Source organism: Oncorhynchus tshawytscha, linkage group LG13, assembly GCF_018296145.1.
Source record: "Oncorhynchus tshawytscha isolate Ot180627B linkage group LG13, Otsh_v2.0, whole genome shotgun sequence".
Lineage (NCBI taxonomy): Eukaryota > Metazoa > Chordata > Actinopteri > Salmoniformes > Salmonidae > Oncorhynchus > Oncorhynchus tshawytscha.
Genome location: NC_056441.1, coordinates 95,221,290 through 95,246,078, shown reverse-complemented (window position 1 = coordinate 95,246,078; position 24,789 = coordinate 95,221,290). Strand labels below are relative to the sequence as shown.

General features: G+C 45.7%; 1 protein-coding gene across 1 annotated transcript in view; it reads right to left on the bottom strand.

Annotated features, from left to right (window-relative positions):
• Nucleotides 1-24,789, bottom strand: part of LOC112238700 (nectin-1) — a 160,638-nt gene that overhangs the window by 66,773 nt on the left and 69,076 nt on the right. The window contains exon 2 of the mRNA XM_042296551.1: nucleotides 843-1,214. Within this exon, the coding sequence (XP_042152485.1) occupies nucleotides 843-1,214 (372 nt within the window). The remainder of the gene's footprint in view (nucleotides 1-842; nucleotides 1,215-24,789) is intronic.

Sequence of the window (24,789 nt, the reverse complement as noted above, 5' to 3'; positions counted from 1 at the left end):
CATTCTAATTGAGGGGGTGACTAGAATGTCTTGGTAATGAGGTCATTCTAATAAAGGGGGTGACTAGAATGTCTTGGTTATGAGGTCATTCTAATTGAGGGGGTGACTAGAATGTCTTGGTTATGAGGTCATTCTAATTGAGGGGGTGACTAGAATGTCTTGGTTATCAGGTCATTCTAATTGAGGGGGTGACTAGAATGTCTTGGTTATCAGTTCATTCTAATTGAGGGGGTTGACTAGAAAGTCTTGGTTATGAGGTCATTCGAATTGAGGGGGCTGACTAGAATGTCTTGGTTATGAGGTCATTCTAATTGAGGGGGCTGACTAGAATGTCTTGGTTATGAGGTCATTCTAATTGAGGGGGTGACTAGAATGTCTTGGTTATCAGGTAATTCTAATTGAGGGGGGTGACTAGAATGTCTTGGTTATCAAGGTCATTCTAATTGAGGGGGGTGACTAGAATGTCTTGGTTATCAGTTCATTCTAATTGAGGGGGTTGACTAGAAAGTCTTGGTTATGAGGTCATTCGAATTGAGGGGGCTGACTAGAATGTCTTGGTTATGAGGTCATTCTAATTGAGGGGGCTGACTAGAATGTCTTGGTTATGAGGTCATTCTAATTGAGGGGGTGACTAGAATGTCTTGGTTATCAGGTAATTCTAATTGAGGGGGTGACTAGAATGTCTTGGTTATCAAGGTCATTCTAATTGAGGGGGTGACTAGAATGTCTTGGTTATCAGGTCATTCTAATTGAGGGGGGCTGACAAGAATGTCTTGGTTATCAGGTAATTCTAATTGAGGGGGCTGACTAGAATGTCTTGCAGTGTCATAATGGGTTGTTACCAAACACGGTGAGGTTGACCATGTTCTCTCGGTTCCCAGCAGGGAAGGTGGTGTACTCGCAGATGTATGCGGCCTCATCAGACAGCCTCAGGTTGGAGAACATGATGGTGGTATCCTCCAGAGACGGGGTGCGGTGGCGGACCGCAGCCTGCTTGAAGGTCACCCTCTCCTTGAAGGGCGGGAGCACGGACACCCCCAGCGACGGGTTGGCGATGGCCACGTTCTGTTTGGTGCCGTTCAGGAACTTCTGCCACGTCACCTGAGAGATCTTGACTGGAGGGTTGGAATTAACGAAGATACAACGCAGCTCCACCTGGGAGCCCACGAAGCCTGACTTAATGGAGTCCATCTGGACACTCTGTCCATCTCCAGCTGAGAGGGTGAGGGGAGGGGAGGAGAGGGGAGGGGAGGAGGGGAGGAGAGGAGAGGAGAGGAGGGGGAGGGGGAGGGATGGGAGGAGAGGAGGAGGGGAGGGGAGGAAAGGAGAGGAGGAGGAGGAGAGGAGGGGGCGGGGAGGGAGAGGAGGAGGGGGAGGATGGGAGGAGAGGAGGAGAGGGGGGAGGGGAGGAGAGGAGAGGAGGAGGGGGGGGGGCGGGGAGGGAGAGGAGGAGGGGAGGAGGATGGGAGGAGAGGGGGAGGGGAGAGGAAAGGAGAGGAGGAAGAGGAGAGGAGAGGAGGAGGGGGAGGAGAGGGGAGGAGAGGGGAGGATGGGAGAAGAGGAGAGGGGGAGGGGAGGAGAGGGGAGGGGAGGAGGAGGGGAGGGGGAGGAGAGGAGAGGAGGGGGAGAGGGGAGGGGAGGGGAGGATGGGAGAAGAGGAGAGGGGGAGGGGAGGAGAGGAGGAGGGGAGGGGGAGGAGAGGAGAGGAGGAGGGGGAGGAGAGGGGAGGGGGAGGGGAGGAGAGGATGGGAGGAGAGGAGAGGGGGAGGGGAGGAGAGGAGGAGGGGAGGGGGAGGAGAGGAGGAGGGGGAGAGGAGGAGGGGAGCAGGAGAGAGGGGGAGGGAGGGGAGGAGGAGAGAGGGGGGAGGGGAAAGGGGGAGACAGAGAGAGAGGGAAGCAGAGGGAAAGAGAACAAAACAACATTTCATTATGATCTGCAGGCCCACAAGTCCATTCCAGCCTGCTTGGCAGAGTGCAGACGCACCATCCATCCACACACACTGCAAGCTCCACATATTTAATCCCAGGGAAACACCCACCACACACCCAGAGTTCCACAAAAACGACCCGATCCCTAAACCTCGACACTTAGACGTCCTCCAGTGCTTGTTGAACGGTTCCTGTTGAAAAGCGATAGCCCAGTATAAATACAGTAAAGAACACTAAAAGGTCAAAAATATCTTTTGAGCAAAAGAGTGTATTTAAGACAACTGTGAACTTCAAGTCTCAGTAAACCATCCTGCCAGGTTAGAACTGTGGTGCCAGCTAGTCTCAGTAAACCATCCTGCCAGGTTAGAACTGTGGTGCCAGCTAGTCTCAGTAAACCATCCTGCCAGGTTAGAACTGCTGTGCCAGCTAGTCTCAGTAAACCATCCTGCCAGGTTAGAACTGTGGTGCCAGCTAGTCTCAGTAAACCACTGAGACTAGCTGGCACAGCAGTTCTAAAACCCTAACGTCAGCTCAGCTGTCCCTCAACACAACTCCTTTCTCCACCCTTCTCTCTCTACCTCCCTCTATATCCATACTTCTCTCTCTACCTCCATCATTCTCTCTACCTCCCTCTATATCCATCCTTCTCTCTCTACCTCCCTCTATATCCATCCTTCTCTCTCTACCTCCCTCTATATCCATCCTTCTCTCTCTACCTCCCTCTATATCCATCCTTCTCTCTCTACCTCCATCATTCTCTCTCTACCTCCCTCTATATCCATCCTTCTCTCTCTACCTCCCTCTATATCCATCCTTCTCTCTCTACCTCCCTCTATATCCATCCTTCTCTCTCTACCTCCATCATTCTCTCTCTACCTCCCTCTATATCCATCCTTCTCTCTCTACCTCCCTCTATATCCATCCTTCTCTCTCTACCTCCCTCTATATCCATCCTTCTCTCTCTACCTCCCTCTATATCCACCCTTCTCTCTCTACCTCCATCATTCTCTCTACCTCCCTCTATATCCATCCTTCTCTCTCTACCGCCATCATTCTCTCTCTACCTCCCTCTATATCCATCCTTCTCTCTCTACCTCCCTCTATCTCCATCCCGAGCTGACAAGGTAAACATCTGTCGTTCTGCCCCTGAACAAGGCAGTTAACCCACTGTTCCCCGGTAGGCTGTCATTGTAAATAAGAATTTGTTCTTAACTGACTTTCCTAGTTAAATAAATACAATTATAAACTCCATCATCCTCTCTCTCTAACCCATCCTTCTTTCTCCCTACATACCATCATCTTCTCTTCTCCTCCCCCCCTTCTCCTCTCCTCACCTTCTCCTCCTCTCCTCACCATCTCGCCCCTCTTCCCCTCCTCCTACATACAGACCCTGTGTCCCTGCTCTCAACTCGGGTACTGTATTTCATGGTTTTACAGCTGGACCATTGGCTGTGGCGGCACTGAAACAACAATACTGAGAAAGAGAGAGAGAGAGATGGTGAGATGAGAGAGAGAATGAGATGGAGAGAGAGCGAGATGGTGAGAGAGAGATAGAGAGAGAGAGAGAGAGAGAGAGAGAGAGAGAGAGAGATAATGAGATGGAGAGAGAGAGAGAGATGGTGAGAGAGAAATGGAGAGAGAGAGACAGATGGAGAGATGAGAGAGAGAATGAGATGGAGAGAGAGAGAGAGAGAGAGAGAGAGAGATGGAGAGAGAGAGACCTCATCCTCCTCATTCTCTTTACCCTCTCAGACTCTCAGCCCACACAGATGCCAACCAGAGGGAATTGTGGGGAATAAAATTGACGTAGTCCCAAAAATGAAGTACAGGACAAAATAAAAACCCTCCAACCCAAAAAGGCCTGTGGTGTTGATGGTATCCTAAATGAAATGATAAAATATACAGACCACAAATTCCATCTGGCTATACTTAAACTCTTTAACATCATCCTCAGCTCTGGCATCTTCCCCAATATTTGGACCCAAGGACTGATCACCCCAATCCACAAAAGTGGAGACAGATTTGACCCCAATAACTACAGTGGGATATGTGTCAACAGCAACCTTGGCAAAATCCTCAGCATTATCATTAACAATAGACGTGTACATTTCCTCAGTGAAAACAATGTACTAAGCAAACGTCAAATAGGCTTTTTACCAAATTACCATACGACAGACCACGTATTCACCCCACACACCCCAATTGACAAACAAACAAACCATAAGGCAAAGTCTGTTGATTTCAAAAAAGCTTTGACTCAATTTGGCATGAGGGTCCGCTATACAAATTTATGGTAAGTGGTGTTTGGTGAAAAAATATCACATTATACAATGTACACAAACAACAAGTGAACAATTAAAATTGGCAAAAAAACACAAATTTCTTTCCACAGGGCCGTGGGGTGAGACAGGGATGCCGCTTGAACCCTCTTCAATATATAAATCAACAAATCAACAGAACAGAATACGCACCCAGCCTCTGAAGTCAAATGTCTTCTGATGAGCTGGTGCTTCTGTCCCCAACCAAGGAGGGCCTACAGCAGCACCTAGTTTTTTTTTTCTCTCTCTCTTTTCTCTCTCTCTCTTTTCTCTCTCTCTCTCTCTCTCTCTCTCTCTTTTCTCTCTCTCTCTCTCTCTCTCTCTCTCTCTCTCTCTCTCTCTCTCTCTCTCTCTCTCTCTCTCTCTCTCTCTCTCTCTCTCTCTCTCTCTCTCTCTCTCTCTCTCTCTCTCTCTCTCTCTCTCTCTCTCATCACTAGAGAGAGAGAAACAAAAGTGAAGTAAACAATATCAAAATGAGCAGTAAACATTACGCTCACAAAAGTACCAAATTAAAATGACATTTCTAATGTCATAGTATGGCTATTTACAGTTTTGTAATGATGTGCAAAAACTTAAAGTATAAAAGGGAAATACATAAACATAAATGTGACTCGTTTCAGGAAACTAGGCGCATGTTGCGTGTCACTACTTCACAGGAGAGCCATTTGAACATAACATGTTTTTTAAATCAAAATGGAACATGTGAACTTTCATGTTCCTGAATAACAAACGTGTATGCCATCTGTAAATACAAAAACAATTAAATTACAAGCCTAGTTGGTTAAGCCATGGAAAAAGTCAGCAACCTTCCCGCTAGAGATGAGTTTGGATTGGTCTGCCATGTAGCACACATCTGTCTATACTATGAGCTAGTGAGTATGTGTAGTTAAATCTTTCTTACAATATCACATAGTAGAACTGCATAAGTGTTGCTCTCGACTTTCTGGAGGACTGAGTTTTGAAATCAGTGGAATTAGAGTATGATAGCTAAGGAGATGGAAAAAACACCTGTCTCTGGATTACATCTTCAAACTAATGGCAACAATGGCATCCGTGACAGGGAGGGAGAAGAATCCAACCATGTTTACGGGTAAGAGAGTCAAGCTAGCTACATTTTCAGATATTACACGATTCTAATTGTCAGAAACTCATTTTCATTTCAAGTGAATGTGTACTGTTAGCTAGCTAGATAACGTTAGCTGACTTGCTTAGCAAGCTAACGTTACGTGTATGATCTGTGTAGTAATACTATTTGTATCGCAGAGCCATTTGCATTGCTATTTATAGCCTAATGTTAATTAGTTAACCTGGTTGGTTAGCTACCTGCAGGTTCATGGTAACGTTATGAGTTGGGAATATGGTTAATTGTTTAGCTAGCTGGCTACATGTATAAAAAAAAAGACTCCACTATGCAAGTAACTATTTCAATAGAATGTTTTTTATGTCACTGCGACAATCGTCGATAAGACATAGCTGGTAAATTCACTCTAGGTATCTACTTTGATTTCAGAGCACTCTCGTCTGAGTGTACCAGAGTGCAGAATAACTGACAAATGTACTAACGCTCAACACCGAGTAAACGTTGACAAAAAAATCATAATTAAATTGTTGCCAGCAGCAGAGTTGCAGTAACCAACGAACTGACAATCTGACAACGCTCTGAGTTTACGAACTGACAATCTGACAACGCTCTGAGTTTACGAACTGACAATCTGACAACGCTCTGAGTTTATGAATGCCCAGAGCACACTCTGGCATTCCAGATTTAATTTACGATCACACCTGTAGAATAAACCAGCCTTTAGTCTTGAAATCTTTGGTTGTATAGTACACTACTGTACTCACTCGGTTTAGCACATGGCCTCACATGTGAATCCTTATATTGATGGGTGGGGCTAAAGCTTAAGAGGGTGTGAACGATGCTGAATGGGTGGGGCTAAGGCTTAAGAGGGTGTGAACGATGCTGAATGGGCGGGGCTAAATATTAAGAGGGTGTGAACGATGCTGAATGGGTGGGGCTAAAGCTTAAGAGGGTGTGAACGATGCTGAATGGGCGGGGCTAAAGCTTAAGAGGGTGTGAACGATGCTGGATGGGTGGGGCTAAGGCTTAAGAGGATGTGAACGATGCTGAATGGGTGGGGCTAAGGCTTAAGAGGGTGTGAATGATGCTAAATGGGCGGGGCTAAGGCTTAAGAGGGTGTGAACGATGCTGAATGGGCGGGGCTAAAGATTAAGAGGGTGTGAACGATGCTGAATGGGTGGGGCTAATGCTTAAGAGGGTGTGAACGATGCTGAATGGGCGGGGCTAAAGCTTAAGAGGGTGTGAACGATGCTGAATGGGTGGGGCTAAGGCTTAAGAGGATGTGAACGATGCTGAATGGGTGGGGCTAAGGCTTAAGAGGGTGTGAACGATGCTGAATGGGCGGGGCTAAGGCTTAAGAGGATGTGAACGATGCTGAATGGGCGGGGCTAAGGCTTAAGCGGGTGTGAACGATGCTGAATGGGCGGGGCTAAAGATGAAGAAGGTGTGAACGATACTGAATGGGTGGGGCTAAGGCTTAAGAGGTTGTGAACGATGCTGAATGGGCGGGGCTAAAGCTTAAGAGGGTGTGAACGATGCTGAATGGGCGGGGCTAAAGCTTAAGAGGGTGTGAACGATGCTGAATGGGCGGGGCTAAGGCTGAAGTGGGTGTGAACGATGCTGAATGGGTGGAGACAAAGAGGAGCTCTCCAGTAGGTATATCAAAACATTCAAGGGCCATTTTCTTAAAAGTTTATAAACTTTCATTGTTTCTCAACTGTAGTGAATGATATACAATTGTGTAGCTCTGAGTCTCTACTTTTATGCAATGTAAAAAAAAACACAATTTCAGATTTTGCTACATAAGAGCGGTCAGTCACAAATATGTGTTGTATTTACAATGGTGTTTGTTCTTCACTGGTTGACCTTTTCTTGTGGCAACAAGTCACAAATCTTGCTGCTGTGATGTCACTGTGGTATTTGACTCAATAGATATGGGAGTTTATCAACATTGGGTTTGTTTTCAAATTCTTTGTGGATGTGTGTAATCCGAGGGAAATATGTGTCTCAATTATGGTCATACATTTGGCAGGAGGTTAGGAAGTGCAGCTCAGTCCTCTCTCTCTTTCAGTTTCTTCTCCTCTGCACACAATGATTCCTTGTTGCATGTACCACTGGAAGCTGTATAGCCTACTCCATCAGACTGTCACACAACTACAGATCAAACTGTTTTTATGTTATCACTACACTACTGTAGAGGCTTCTGACTAGAGGTTGACACGGGAGTACAAATTCATTCCTGTCCCGTCTTGTCCTGATCCCTCAACAGTTCTATAACCCCAGAACGTTCCTGTCCCGTCCAGATAAAAATCACTCCCTTCCCGTGCTCATTTATACAGGCAGAAAAGAGAAATAACTGCTTGTCTGTGTGTCCCCGCTCAGGACGTGAGTAACCATACAACTTCTCAGTTTGGCTGCTGCTCAGCAATACTTCCACAGCGGCCTGCACACACAGCTGAAAACCACATTACCAGATGAAGGCAGCATTTCTACTAACCGGATGAACACATGCATATATAAAGGTGTAAAGTATGTCTCAGCATGAATCTGAGGTAAAGTAGTAACCAACGGTTCCTGTGGACTGTCGATCCAGTCCTGTTCCGAACTTGAATCTAAAACTCCCATTCCTGCCAGAAACCCTGCGGGACCCGTTCCTGTGTCAACTTCCATTTTCCAACGGCCTATTTGGAAAATATTCAACACCCTTGACTTTTTCCACATTTAGTTGAGTTACAAAGAGGGATTGACATGTATTAAATTGTCATTTTTTGTCAACAATCTACACCAAATATTCGGTATTGTCAAAGTGGAATCATTTTTAAAAAACATTTCTAAAATAAATTAAAAGTAAAACACTAATATATCTTGATTATTATACGTATGCAACCCCCTGAGTCAATACATGTTAGAAATACCTTTGGCAACAACTACAGCTGTGAGTCTCAAAGAGCTTTGCACACCTGGTTTGTGCGATATTTGCCCATTATTCTTTCAAAAAAGTATTAATGGTCTGTCAAATGGGTTGTTGATTATTGCTAGATAGACATTATCCATTCTTTCCATAGAGTTTCAACCCAATTTAAGTCAAAACTGCAACTCGGCCACTCAGGAAGAGTCAATGTCATCTTAGTGGGCAACTCCAGTGTAGACTGGGCTTGCGTTTTAGGTTATTGCTCTGAATTTTTCTCCCAGTGTCTGGTGGAAAGAAGACTGAACCAAGTTTTCCACTAGGATTTGTGTGCTTAGCTCTACACCATTTATTTTTATCCTAAAAAAACTATGTATTCCATGTCAATAACACGCATACCCATAACATGATGCAGCCACCACATGCTTGAAAATATGAAGCATGATACATAGTGATGTGTTGTGTTAGATTTGCCCCGAACATAATGCTTTGTTATTCAGGACAAAAAGGGTATTCTTTTGTGACATTTGAAGTATTACTTTAGTGCCTTGTTGCAAACAGGATGCATGTTCTTGTATATTTCTATTCTGTACAGGTTTCCTTCTTTTCACTTTGTCATTAAGGTATTGTGGAGTAACTACAATGTTGTTGATCCATCCTCAGTTCTCTCCTTTCACAGCCATTAAACTCAGTAACTGTTTTAAAGTCACCATTGACCTCATGGTGAAATTCCTAAGCGGTTTCCTTCCTCTTCGGCAACTGAGTTAGGAAGGACGCCTGTATCTTTGTAGTGACTGGGTGTATCGACACACCATCCAAAGTGTAATTAATAACTTCACTATTATGTTTTACCCATCTTCCCTCCCTGGTCTTGATTGGTTGAATATGTGCTTGAAATGCACTACTCGACTGAGGAACCTTACAGACAACTGTATGTGTGTGGTACGGAGATGAGGTAGTCACTAAAAAATCTTGTTAAACACTATTGTTGCTCACAGAGTGAGTCCATGCAACTTATTATGTCATGTTTTACTCCTGAACCTATTAGTCTTTCCATAACAAAGACTGAACATTTATTGACTCAAGCTATTTAAGCTTTTCATATTTTATTCATTTGTATAAAAATCTCAAAACTAAATTGACATAATGGGATATTGTGAGTAGATTAGTGCCACAAAATCTCAGGCTGTAACACAACACAATGTGGGAAAAGTCCAGGGAGTTGAATACTTTCTGAAGGCGCTGTAAAACCAGAAACATTAGTACTATTATTTCATTGAATTAATGATGAAGTTGTATTTGATCTAGAGGCAAAGAAGAAATGTACACTGGGGATTTGACCCCTCTGACCTTGGCAATGACTGTTAATGTAAAAATACAGCCCTGGAGAGTCTCTGTCACACCTAAACACAGTATCACAGAGAGAGACACTATTTCCACATCATTACAACACTGTAAATATAAATCATATGATATTTACAATGTCTTTATTCTTTTGGAACTTTTGTGAGTGTAATGTTTACTGTTCATTTTTTATTGTTTCGTCTCACTTTAGTTTATTATCTATTTCACTTGCTTTGGCAACGTTACCATATGTTTAACATGTCAATAAAGCCCTTTGAATAGAGAGAGAGAGAGAGAGAGAGAGAGAGAAAGAGAGAGAGTGAGGTAGAACGAGAGAGAAAAAGGGACAGAGAGGAAGAGAGAGAGAGATAGCGAGGGAATGAGGGAGGGAGGGGAGGGAGAATGAGAGAGAGAAGGAGAGAGAGAGAGAAGGGGAGAGAGAGTTAGATATAAAGAGAGGGAGGTAGAACGAGAGAGAAAAAGGGACAGAGAGGAAGAGAGAGATAGCGAGGGAGGGAGGGAGGGAGGGAGGGAGGGAGGGAGGGAGGGAGGGAGGGAGGGAGGGAGGGAGGGAGGGAGGGAGGGAGAATGAGAGAGAAAAAGGGACAGAGAGGAAGAGAGATATAGCGAGGGAGGGAGGGAGGGAGGGAGGGAGGGAGGGAGGGAGGGAGGGAGGGAGGGAGGGAGGGAGGGAGGGAGAGAGGGAGGGAGGGAGGGAGGGAGAGAGAGAGTTAGATAAAAGAGAGGGAGGGAGGAAGAACGAGAGAGAAAAAGGGACAGAGAGGAAGAGAGAGAGAGATAGCGAGGGAGGGAGGGAGAATGAGAGAGAGAGAGAGAGAGAGAGGGGGAGAGACAGAGAGAGAGAAGGGGAGAGAAAGAGAAAGAAACAAAGAGAGAGAGAGAGAGGGGGAGAGAGAGAAAAACAGAGAGAAAAACAGAGAGAGAGAGAGAGAGAGAGAGAGAGAGAGAGAGAGAGGAGACCTTGTTTAGCTTTGACTAAACAAGGTCTCTCTCTCACTCTGGTTTCGGTTAGACTACAAAACAGTGTTGATGTTACCTGGCCAATGACAGGATGACATCACCCTACCCTGATAAGAGATAGCAAGCAGACCAACTGTCACTAACCAAACACACTGGATGAAGGGAGGAGGGGTTGACAGTCAAAACACCCAAATGGGAAGCATCCCAAATGGTACCCTATTCACTATTTAGTGCACTACTTTTGACCAGGACCCATAGAGCTTTGGTCAAAATGAGTGCACTATATAGGGAGGGAATAGGGTCCCATTTGGGATGCTCCCTGGTCAATGATTACATGTGGGATTAGGGAGGATATCAGTCTGACAGACAGTGAAGGAGAAAATAGGAGGTTTTACATCAAAGCTTTTTGCTATATCTTCAATATGAAAACCCATAGACATGAGAAGTTACAATGTACCACATCTCTTAAAGTGACAGTTACACTAATAAGAGTATTACATTAACACTCTGGTTGTGTCCAAAATAGAAGCCTGGGACAGGGCAGGACCAGGGGGCAGGACCAGGGGATAGGGGATAGGGTCAGGGGGAAGGGCCAGGGGAAATGGCCAGGAAACATGGTGGGGTGGGGGCAGGACCAGGGGATAGGGGATAGGGTCAGGGGAAGGGCCAGGGAAAGGGCCAGGAGAAGGGCCAGGGGACATGGTGGGGGCCAGGGGATAGGACCAGGAGAAAGGCCAGGGAACATGGTGGGGGCCAGGGGGAAGCAACAGGGGCCAGGGTAAAGGGCCAGGGGATAGGGCCAGGAGAAGGGCCAGGGGTTAGGGCCAGGAGAAGGGCCAGGGGATAGGACCAGGAGAAGGGCCAGGGGATAGGACCAGAAGAAGGGCCAGGGAACATGGTGGGGGCCAGGGGGCAGAAACAGGGGCCAGGGTAAAGGGCCAGGGAATAAGGCCAGGAGAAGGGCCAGGGAACATGGTGGGGGCCAGGGGGCAGAAACAGGGGCCAGGGTAAAGGGCCAGGGATAGGGCCAGGAGAAGGGCCAGGGAACATGGTGGGGGCCAGGGGGCAGAAACAGGGGTCAGGGTAAAGGGAAAGGGCCAGGGTATATGGTGGTGGGGGGGGGCAATGGGAAAGGGCCAGGGTATATGGTGGGGTGGGGGGTGGGGGCGGGGGGGTAGTGGGAAAGGGCAAGGGGAACAAGCCAGGGCTAGACAATCTGAACCCTCGACTTTCTAAAACGATCTGCCCGAAATTGTTGTAACCCCTATTACTAGTCTGTTCAACCACCCTTTCGTATCGTCTGAGATTCCCAAAGATTGCAAAGCTGCCGCGGTCACCCCCCTCTTCAAAGGGGGAGACACTTTAGACCCAAACTACTACAGACCTATATCTATCCTACCCTGCCTTTCTAAGGTCTATATTTAGGTAGCCATATTCCTCAGGTAGTTTGTGGGTTCTTATTCTATGTTTAGTTGCCTGTCTGCACTAGCCATATTAGCTTCACGGTTCGTTTTGTTGTTTTGTATAGTTTGTTCAGTGTTCTTTCTTTATTAAAGAAGTGTGTACAGTACGCTTAGCACGCTGCGCCTTGGTCTCCTCCATATGACGACTGTGACAAGAATAAAGAACTTTTTGGCTTACTACATGATTCCAATCCTGGAAGGACATTGACCTCATCCCGTCAGTTGAGGATGCCTGGTCATTCTTTAAAAGTAACTTCTTCACCATTTTAGATATGCATGCTCCGTTCAAAAAATGCAGAACTAAAAACAGATATAGCCCTTGGTTCACTCCAGACCTGACTGCCCTCGACCAGCACAAAAACATCCTGTGGCAGACTGCAATAGCATCGAATAGTCCCCGCGATATGCAACTGTTCAGGGAAGTCAGGAACCAATACACGCAGTCAGTCAGGAAAGCTAAGGCCAGCTTCTTCAGGCAGAAGTTTGCATCCTGTAGCTCCAACTCCAAAAAGTTCTGGGACACTATGAAGTCCATGGAGAACAAGAGCACCTCCTCCCAGCTGCCCACTGCACTGAGGCTAGGTAACACGGTCACCACCGATAAATCCATGATTATCGAAAACTTCAACAAGCATTTCTCAACGGCTGGCCATGCCTTCCGCCTGGCTACTCCAACCTCGGCCAACAGCTCCGCCCCCCGCGCAGCTACTCGCCCAAGCCTCTCCAGGTTCTCCTTTACCCAAATCCAGATAGCAGATGTTCTGAAAGTTCTGAAAGAGCTGCAAAACCTGGACCCGTACAAATCAGCTGGGCTTGACAATCTGGACCCTCTATTTCTGAAACTATCCGCCGCCATTGTCGCAACCCCTATTACCAGCCTGTTCAACCTCTCTTTCATATCGTCTGAGATCCCCAAGGATTGGAAAGCTGCCGCAGTCATCCCCCTCTTCAAAGGGGGAGACACCCTGGACCCAAACTGTTACAGACCTATATCCATCCTGCCCTGCCTATCTAAGGTCTTCGAAAGCCAAGTCAACAAACAGGTCACTGACCATCTCGAATCCCACCGTACCTTCTCCGCTGTGCAATCTGGTTTCCGAGCCGGTCACGGGTACACCTCAGCCACGCTCAAGGTACTAAACGATATCATAACCGCCATCGATAAAAGACAGTACTGTGCAGCCGTCTTCATCGACCTTGCCAAGGCTTTCGACTCTGTCAATCACCATATTCTTATCGGCAGACTCAGTAGCCTCGGTTTTTCGGATGACTGCCTTGCCTGGTTCACCAATTACTTTGCAGACAGAGTTCAGTGTGTCAAATCGGAGGGCATGCTGTCCGGTCCTCTGGCAGTCTCTATGAGGGTGCCACAGGGTTCAATTCTCGGGCCGACTCTTTTCTCTGTATATATCAATGATGTTGCTCTTGCTGCGGGCGATTCCCTGATCCACCTCTACGCAGACGACACCATTCTATATACTTCCGGCCCGTCCTTGGACACTGTGCTATCTAACCTCCAAACGAGCTTCAATGCCATACAACACTCCTTCCGTGGCCTCCAACTGCTCTTAAACGCTAGTAAAACCAAATGCATGCTTTTCAACCGTTCGCTGCCTGACCAGCATCACCACCCTGGATGGTTCCGAACTTGAATATGTGGACATCTATAAGTACCTAGGTGTCTGGCTAGCCTGTAAACTCTCCTTCCAGACTCATATCAAACATCTCCAATCGAAAATCAAATCAAGAGTCGGCTTTCTATTCCGCAACAAAGCCTCCTTCACTCACGCCACCAAACTTACCCTAGTAAAACTGACTATCCTACCGATCCTCGACTTTGGCGATGTCATCTACAAAATTGCTTCCAACACTCTACTCAGCAAACTGGATGCAGTTTATCACAGTGCCATCCGTTTTGTCACTAAAGCACCTTATACCACCCACCACTGCGACTTGTATGCTCTAGTCGGCTGGCCCTCGCTACATATTCGTCGCCAGACCCACTGGCTCCAGGTCATCTACAAGTCCATGCTAGGTAAAGCTCCGCCTTATCTCAGTTCACTGGTCACGATGGCAACACTCATCCATAGCACGCGCTCCAGCAGGTGTATCTCACTGATCATCCCTAAAGCCAACACCTCATTTGGCCGCCTTTCGTTCCAGTACTCTGCTGCCTGTGACTGGAACGAATTGCAAAAATCGATAAGTTGGAGACTTTTATCTCCCTCACCAACTTCAAACATCTTCTATCTGAGCAGCTAACCGATCGCTGCATCTGTACATAGTCTATTGGTAAATAGCCCACCCATTTTCACCTACCTCATCCCCATACTGTTTTTATTTATTTACTTTTCTGCTCTTTTGCACACCAATATCTCTACCTGTACATGTCCATCTGATCATTTATCACTCCAGTGTTAATCTGCAAAATTGTAATTATTCGCCTACCTCCTCATGCCTTTTGCACACAATGTATATAGACTCTCCTTTTTTCTACTGTATTTTTGACTTGTTAATTGTTTACTCCATGTGTAACCAGGATGGTGGGAATATTAATGCTGAACACCAGTTGTGAAGGGGAGGTGGTTAATGGGAATATTAATGTTGAACACCAGTTGTGAAGGGGAGGTGGCTAGTGGGAACATTAATGCTGAACACCAGGTGTTTCCAGGATGGTGGGAACATTAATGCTGAACACCAGGTGTTTCCAGGATGGTGGGAATATTAATGCTGAACACCAGGTGTGAAGGGGAGGGATGATGTCCTAGTCATTGGTAAATCTGGTCTGTGAAGGGTGTAGCTTCAAAACACTGTATCCGTCTTTCTAGAGAGGGGGAAGGTGTGTTAATGTGCTGCAGGGTTAGCAGGCCTGGACAGGTCGAGGTGACACCCCTCCCTCCCTGTGGTTTACACTGCTCAGTTGGCCTGACTTCAATTGGCTGCTGAACTCAAATCAAATTGTATTAGTCACATGCGCTGAATACAACCTCACAGTGAAATGCTTACTTACAAAGCCCCTAAACAACAATGCAGTTTCAAAAATAATGATTTAGAATAAGAAATAAAAGGAACAAGTAATTAAAGAGCAGCAGTAAAATAACAATAGCGAGGGTATATACAAAGGGTAACGGAACAGAGTCAATGTGCGGGGGCACCGGTTAGTCGACATAATTGAGGTAATATGTAGGTAGAGTTATTAAAGTGACTATGCATAGATAATAACAGAGAGTAGTTGTGGCATAAAAGAGGAGGTGGGGGGTTGGGGGGGGCAATGCAAACAGTCTGGGTAGTAATTGAATTAGATGTTAAGGAGTCTCATGGCTTGGGGGTAGAAACCCTACTGGATGAAATACCACAGTGTGACATCACAGCAGCAAGATGTGTGACCTGTTGCCACAAGAAAAGGGCAACCAATGAAGAACAAACACCATTGTAAATACAACCTATATTTATGTTTATTTATTTTCCCTTTTGTACTTTAACTATTTGTACATCATTACATCACTGTATGACATTTGTAATGTCTTTATTATTTTGAAACTTTTGTAATGTAATGTTTACTGTTAATTTTTATTGGTTACTTCACTTTTGTTTGTTTATCTATATCACTTGCTTTGGCAACATTAACATATGTTTCCCATGCCAATAAAGCCCTTAAATTTAAAAATTGAATTAAATTGACATTTTATTGAATTGAGCGACAGAGATGGAGAAACAGAGAGTGTTGGTATGTACTATACCTACTATATCTAGACATATATCACAGTGTTGGTATATACTAAAACTAGAGTCAGTAACCTACACAGGACTAGAGTCAGTAACCTACACAGGACTACAGTCAGTAACCTACACAGGACTAGAGTCAGTAACCTACACAGGACTACAGTCAGTAACCTACACAGGACTAGAGTCAGTAACCTACACAGGACTAGAGTCAGTAACCTACACAGGACTAGAGTCAGTAACCTACACAGGACTAGAGTCAGTAACCTTCACAGGACTAGAGTCAGTAACCTTCACAGGACTAGAGTCAGTAACCTACACAGGACTAGAGTCAGTAACCTTCACAGGACTAGAGTCAGTAACCTTCACAGGACAAGAGTCAGTAACCTACACAGGACAAGAGTCAGTAACCTACACAGGACTAGAGTCAGGAGAGGAGAGGAGGAGAGATGAGATACTACAGGGGAGAGAAGAGGATATAAGAGAGAAGAGAGAGGAGAGACGAGGAGGAGAGATGAGGAGAGAGGACGTGAGATGAGAGGGGAGACGACATAGGAGAGGAGAGAAGGGAGAAGAGAAGAGGAGGAGATATGAGGAGGAGAGACGAGATACGAGAGGAGAGAAGGGAGAAGAGATAGGAGAGAAAGGAGAGAGGAGGAGGAGAGGACATGATGGGGGAGATGGAGGAGAGAGGACATGAGGAGGGGAGATGAGAGGAGAGACGAGATGAGATACGAGAGTAGAGAAGAGAGAATAGATAGAAGTGAAAGGAGAGAGATAAAGATGAGATATGAGGAGGAGACGAGGAGGAGAGATGAGATGAGGAGGAGAGAGAGAACGAACCATGAGTGTAGAGGAGCATCACAGCTTCATACAAGCATCAGTGAGCACACAGCTCTGCATTAGGACTAGATGACAGATGAGGTAGACCTACAGTCACAGCTTAGATCTGCATTTGGGAAACAGCTTAGAGTCAGTAACCTACACAGGACTAGAGTCAGTAACCTGAGTCAGCCACCATTGTTCCTGTTCCCAAGAAAGCTAAGGTAACTGAGCTAAACAACTACCGCCCCGTAGCACTCACTTCCGTCATCATGAAGTGCTTTGAGAGACTAGTCAAGGACCATATCACCTCCACCCTACCTGACACCCTAGACCCACTCCAATTTGCTTACCGCCCAAATAGGTCCACAGACGATGCAATCTCAACCACACTGCACAAACCCATCTGGACAAGAGGAATACCTATGTGAGAATGCTGTTCATCGACTACAGCTCGGCATTTAACACCATAGTGCCCTCCAACCTCGTCATCAAGCTCGAGACCCTGGGTCTCGACCCCGCCCTGTGCAACTGGGTACTGGACTTCCTGACGGGCCGCCCCCAGGTGGTGAGGGTAGGCAACAACATCTCCACCCCGCTGATCCTCAACACTGGGGCCCCAACAAGGGTGGATTCTGAGCCCTCTCCTGTACTCCCTGTTCACCCACGCCTGTGTGGCCACGCACGCCTCCAACTCAATCATCAAGTTTGCGGACGACACAACAGTGGTAGGCTTGATTACCAACAACGACGAGACGGCCTACAGGGAGGAGGTGAGGGCCCTCGGAGTGTGGTGTCAGGAAAATAACCTCATACTCAACATCAACAAAACTAAGGAGATGATTGTGGACTTCAGGAAACAGCAGAGGGAACACCCCCCTATCCACATCGATGGAACAGTAGTGGAGAGGGTAGTAAGTTTTAAGTTCCTCGGCGTACACATCACAGACAAACGGAATTGGTCCACCCACACAGACAGCATCGTGAAGAAGGCGCAGCAGCGCCTCTTCAACCTCAGGAGGCTGAAGAAATTCGGCTTGTCACCAAAAGCACTCACAAACTTCTACAGATGCACAATCGAGAACATCCTATCAGGCTGTATCACCGCCTGGTACGGCAACTGCTCCACTCACAACCGTAAGGCTCTCCAGAGGGTAGTGAGGTCTGCACAACGCATCACCGGGGGCAAACTACCTGCTCTCCAGGACACCTACACCACCCGATGCTACAGGAAGGCCATAAAGATCATCAAGGACAGCAACCACCCGAGCCACTGCCTGTTCACCCCGCTATCATCCAGAAGGCGAGGTCAGTACAGGTGCATCAAAGCTGGGGCCGAGAGACTGAAAAACAGCTTCTATCTCAAGGCCATCAGACTGTTAAACAGCCACCACTAACATTGAGTGGCTGCTGCCAACACACTGACTCAACTCCAGCCACTTTAATAATGGGAATTGATGGGAAATGATGTAAATATATCACTAGCCACTTTAAACAATGCTACCTAATATAATGTTTACATACCCTACATTATTCTTCTCATATGTATACGTATATACTGTACTCTATATCATCTACTGCATCTTTATGTAATACATGTATCACTAGCCACTTTAACTATGCCACTTTGTTTACATACTCATCTCATATGTATATACCGTACTCAATACCATCTACTGTATCTTGCCTATGCCTCTCTGTACCATCACTCATTCATATATCTTTTTGTACATATTCTTTATCCCCTTACACTTGTGTCTATAAGGTAGTAGTTTTGGAATTGTTAGCTAGATTACTTGTTGGTTATTACTGCATTGTCGGAACTAGAAGCACAAGCATTTCGCTACACTCGCATTAACATCTGCAAACCATGTGTATGTGACAAATACAATTTGATTTGATTTGATTTGATTTAGATCTGCATTATGGAAACAGCTTAGATCTGCATTGGGGAAACAGCTTAGATCTGCATTAGGGAAACAGCTTAGATCTGCATTAGGGAAACAGCTTAGATATGCATTAGGGAATCAACTTAGATCTGCATTAGGGAATAAACTTAGATCCATATTAGGGAAACAGCTTAGATCTACATTAGGGAAACAGCTTAGATCTGCATTAGGGAAACAGCTTAGATCTGCATTAGGGAAACAGCTTAGATCTGCATTAGGGAAACAGCTTAGATATGCATTAGGGAATCAACTTAGATCTGCATTAGGGAATAAACTTAGATCCATATTAGGGAAACAGCTTAGATCCATATTAGGGAAACAGCTTAGATCCATATTAGGGAAGCAGCTTAGATCTGCATTAGGGAAACAGCTTAGATCTGCATTGGGGAAACAGCTTAGATCTGCATTGGGGAAACAGCTTAGATCTGCATTGGGGAAAAAGCTTAGATCTGCATTGGGGAAAAAGCTTAGATCTGCATTGGGGAAGCAGCTTAGATCTGCATTAGGGAAACAGCTTAGATCTGCATTAGGGAAACAGCTTAGATCTACATTAGGGAAACAGCTTAGATCTGCATTAGGGAAACAGCTTAGATCTGCATTAGGGAAACAGCTTAGATCTGCATTGGGGAAACAGCTTAGATCTGCATTGGGGAAACAGCTTAGATCTGCATTGGGGAAACAGCTTAGATCTGCATTGGGGAAAAAGCTTAGATCTGCATTGGGGAAGCAGCTTAGATCTGCATTGGGGAAACAGCTTAGATCTACATTAGGGAAACAGCTTAGATTTGCATTAGGGAAACAGCTTAGATCTGCATTAGGGAAACAGCTTAGATCTACATTAGGGAAACAGCTTAGATCTACATTAGGGAAACAGCTTAGATCTACATTAGGGAAGCAGCTTAGATCTGCATTAGGGAAACAGCTTAGATCTACATTAGGGAAAAAGCTTAGATCTGCATTAGGGAAACAGCTTAGATCTGCATTAGGGAAACAGCTTAGATCTGCATTAGGGAAACAGCTTAGATCTACATTAGGGAAACAGCTTAGATCTACATTAGGGAAACAGCTTAGATCTACATTAGGGAAACAGCTTAGATCTGCATTAGGGAAACAGCGTAGATCTGCATTAGGGAAACAGCTTATATCTACATTAGGGAAACAGCTTAGATCTACATTAGGGAAACAGCTTAGATCTACATTAGGGAAACAGCTTAGATCTACATTAGGGAAACAGCTTAGATCTGCATTAGGGAAACAGCTTAGATCTGCATTAGGGAAACAGCTTAGATCTGCATTAGGGAAACAGCTTAGATCTGCATTGGGGAAACAGCTTAGATCTGCATTGGGGAAACAGCTTAGATCTGCATTGGGGAAAAAGCTTAGATCTGCATTGGGGAAGCAGCTTAGATCTGCATTGGGGAAACAGCTTAGATCTACATTAGGGAAACAGCTTAGATTTGCATTAGGGAAACAGCTTAGATTTGCATTAGGGAAACAGCTTAGATCTGCATTAGGGAAACAGCTTAGATCTACATTAGGGAAACAGCTTAGATCTACATTAGGAAACAGCTTAGATCTACATTAGGGAAGCAGCTTAGATCTGCATTAGGGAAACAGCTTAGATCTACATTAGGGAAAAAGCTTAGATCTGCATTAGGGAAACAGCTTAGATCTGCATTAGGGAAACAGCTTAGATCTGCATTAGGGAAACAGCTTAGATCTACATTAGGGAAACAGCTTAGATCTACATTAGGGAAACAGCTTAGATCTACATTAGGGAAACAGCTTAGATCTGCATTAGGGAAACAGCTTAGATCTGCATTAGGGAAACAGCTTAGATCTGCATTAGGGAAACAGCTTAGATCTGCATTAGGGAAACAGCTTAGATCTGCATTAGGGAAACAGCTTAGATCTACATTAGGGAAGCAGCTTAGATCTACATTAGGGAATCAACTTAGATCTGCATTAGGGAAACAGCTTAGATCTACATTAGGGAAACAGCTTAGATCTACATTAGGGAAACAGCTTAGATCTGCATTAAGAAAACAGCTTAGATCTACATTAGGGAAACAGCTTAGATCTGCATTAGGGAAACAGCTTAGATCTGCATTAGGGAAACAGCTTAGATCTGCATTAGGGAAACAACTTAGATCTGCATTAGGGAAACAGCTTAGATCTGCATTAGGGAAACAGCTTAGATCTGCATTAGGGAAACAGCTTAGATCTGCATTAGGGAAACAGCTTAGATCTACATTAGGGAAACAGCTTAGATCTGCATTAGGGAAACAGCTTAGATCTACATTAGGGAAACAGCTTAGATCTACATTAGGGAAGCATAGCAGCAGAATATATCCTTAAGGAACCTCTCTAGTTATGTATAGAGCATGATAGGGTACATAGTAAAAGGATTGAATTAACTCCATTAAAGGGCAGCTGTGAACTATTATACAAATGTTGACTTAACAATGCATTCACAGTTGTAGTGCATGCACTTATCTACAGTGGTCAGGATGACCTACAGTCATTAGGATGAGGTAGACCTACAGTCATCTACAGTGGTGAGGATGAGGTAGACCTACAGTCATCTACAGTGGTGAGGATGAGGTAGACTACGGTCATCTACAGTGGTCAGGATGAGGTAAACTACAGTCATCTACAGTGGTCAGGATGAGGTAGACCTACAGTCATCTACAGTGGTCAGGATGAGGTAGACCTACAGTCATCTACAGTGGTGAGGATGAGGTAGACCTACAGTTATCTACAGCAGTCAGGATGAGGTAGACTACGGTCATCTACAGTGGTCAGGATGAGGTAGACCTACAGTCATCTACAGTGGTCAGGATGAGGTAGACCTACAGTCATCTACAGTGGTCAGGATGAGGTAGACTACAGTCATCTACAGTGGTCAGGATGAGGTGGACCTACAGTCATCTACAGTGGTGAGGATGAGGTAGACCTACAGTCATCTACAGCAGTCAGGATGAGGTAGACTATGGTCATCTACAGTGGTCAGGATGAGGTAGATCTACAGTCATCTACAGTGGTCAGGATGAGGTAGACCTACAGTCATCTACAGAGGTCAGGATGAGGTAGACTACAGTCATCTACAGTGGTCAGGATGAGGTAGACCTACAGTCATCTACAGTGGTCAGGATGAGGTAGACATGCAGTCATCTACAGAGGTCAGGATGAGGTAGACTACAGTCATCTACAGTGGTCAGGATGAGGTAGACTACAGTCATCTACAGTGGTCAGGATGAGGTAGACCTACAGTCATCTACAGTGGTCAGGATGAGGTAGACCTACAGTCATCTACAGAGGTCAGGATGAGGTAGACTACAGTCATCTACAGTGGTCAGGATGAGGTAGACCTACAGTCATCTACAGTGGTCAGGATGAGGTAGACATGCAGTCATCTACAGAGGTCAGGATGAGGTAGACCTACAGTCATCTACAGTGGTCAGGATGAGGTAGACTACAGTCATCTACAGTGGTCAGGATGAGGTAGACCTACAGTCATCTACAGTGGTCAGGATGAGGTAGACTACAGTCATCTACAGTGGTCAGGATGAGGTAGACTACAGTCATCTACAGTGGTCAGGATGAGGTAGACTACAGTCATCTACAGTGGTCAGGATGAGGTAGACTACAGTCATCTACAGTGGTCAGGATGAGGTAGACCACAGTCATCTACAGCGGTCAGGATGAGGTAGACTACAGTCATCGACAGCAGTCAGGATGAGGCAGGTCTACAGTCATCTACAGCAGTCAGGATGAGGCAGGTCTACAGTCATCTACAGCAGTCAGGATGAGGCAGGTCTACAGTCATCTACAGCAGTCAGGATGAGGTAGAAGACAGTCATCTACAGTGGTCAGGATGAGGTAGACTACAGTCATCTACAGTGGTCAGGATGAGGTAGACTACAGTCATCTACAGTGGTCAGGATGAGGTGGACTACAGTCATCTACAGTGGTCAGGATGAGGTAGACTACAGTCATCTACAGTGGTCAGGATGAGGTAGATCTACATACAGGTTCGTTATTCCCATCGTGGAACCGGTTAAACAGCTCTGCCTACAGGTAACTGCCAAAATAAAGGAACCACTTGAGATAACGAGGGATACAAAGTATATTGAAAGCAGGTGTGTATCCTGAGTTAAATAACATCCCAACATACTGAAGGTTACGTCTAAAAATTCTGAGCAGGCCATTATTTTGGTTACCATGGCTATGCCCCCAGACGATAACAAAGCCCCCATCCACAGGGCATGAGAGGTCACTGAATGGTTTGATGAGCATGAACATGATGTCACCAGATCTCAACCCAATGGAGAACTTATGAGAGGTTCTGGAGCAGCGCCTGAGACAGTTCTCCACCAACATCAACCAACACTTCTGGTGGAAGAATGGTGCTGCATCCCTCCAATAGAGATCCAGACTTGTAGAATCTATGCCATGGTGTGTTGAAGCTGTTCTGGCTCGTGGTGGCACAACGCCCTATTAAAACACTCTGTGTTGGTGTTTCCTTTCTTTTGGAAGTTACCCGTAGTTGATGTCATACTTTCAACCCTGCAGTTTTTCCCTTCTGGCCGGGGAAGAGATAGATTTGTTTGTGTGTGTGTGTGGATACATTCCGCTGCATGCCCCTCTTTCCTCCCAGTTCCAATCTGTTGTTTCAGATACAGACTGACTATCTCTCTCTGGCCTCTAGGATAGGCCAGTACCTGATGATAATATTCTCTCTGGCCTCTAGGATAGTCCAGTACCTGATGATAATATTCTCTCTGGCATCTAGGATAGTCCAGTACCTGATGATAATATTCTCTCTGGCCTCTAGGATAGGCCAGTACCTGATGATAATATTCTCTCTGGCCTCTAGGATAGTCCAGTACCTGATGATAATATTCTCTCTGGCCTCTAGGATAGGCCAGTACCTGATGATAATTTTCTCTCTGCACTCTAGGATAGGCCAGTACCTGATGATAATTTTCTCTCTGCACTCTAGGATAGGCCAGTACCTAATGATAATATCCTCTCTGCCCTCTAGGATAGGTCAGTACCTGATGATAATGCTCTCTCTGCCCTCTAGGATAGGCCAGTATCTGATGATAATTCTCTCTCTGGCCTTACTCCCTCTACCACCCTCCCTCTGCGCTCCACAATCCTATCACCATTCCATAGTGTACCAATACCTCTCTCTACCACCCTCCCTGCCCTACAGTGCCCACATCCATCTCTCGCTACTCTACCCCTCCTCTATCCCTCACACTCCCATCACAATTCTACAGTGCCAACACTGCCCCTGTCACACCCCCATTTGACCTCCCTCCCCCTGCTCCCCACAGCCCCCTCTGCTCTGCCCTACAATGCCCAAATTCCACTCTCTGCCCTCCCTCTCGCCCACAGCACCATCACGCTCCCACAGAGCCTTGCCAACAGGTCTGTGTTCCATTAGTGTCTGGCATTCCTCCACTAACTGCACCAGACTGGGTCCTCAACCTCTTTTACACCCAATCAGCTGGGACACAGGGTATCCTTTCCCTTCATTACCCTTCCCTTGCTTTCCTTTCCCTTCTTTCTTTCTTTCCTTCCTTGCCCTTCCTTCTTTACTTTCCTTACTTTCCTTTCCTTCCTTCTTTCCCTTCTTTCCTTTTACTTCTCTCCTTTCCTTCCTTCCTTTCCTTCCTTCCTTCCTTTCCTTTCCCTTCCTTCCTTTCCTTTCCCTTCCTTCCTTTCCAGTCCTTCCCTTCCTTTCCCTACTTCCTTTCCCTTCCTTTCATGTCCTTCCATCTTTCCTTCCTTTCCCTTCCTACCCTTCCCTCCTTCCTATCCTTCCTTCCTTCCTTCCTTCCTTCCTTCCTTCTCTCCTTTCCTTTCTTTCACTTCTTTCCCTTCCATTCATTTCCCTTCCTTTTCCTTTCCCTTCTTTCCTTTCCTTCCTTCCTTCCTTTTATTTCATTTCCCTTAATTTCCTTCCTTCCATCTTTCCTTCCTTTCCCTTCCTACCCTTCCTTCCTTCCTTCCTTCCTTCCTTCCGTCCTTCTCTCTCTCCTTTCCTTTCTTTCCTTTCACTTCTTTCCCTTCCATTCCTTTCTCCCTCCCTTTTCCTTCCTTCCTTTCCTTTCCCTTCCATCTTTCCTTCCTTTCCCTTCTTTCCTTTCCTTCCTTCCTTTCATTTAATTTCCCTTAATTTCCTTCCTTCCATCTTTCCTTCCTTTCCCTTCCTACCCTTCCTTCCTTCCTTCCTTCCTTCCTTCCGTCCTTCTCTCTC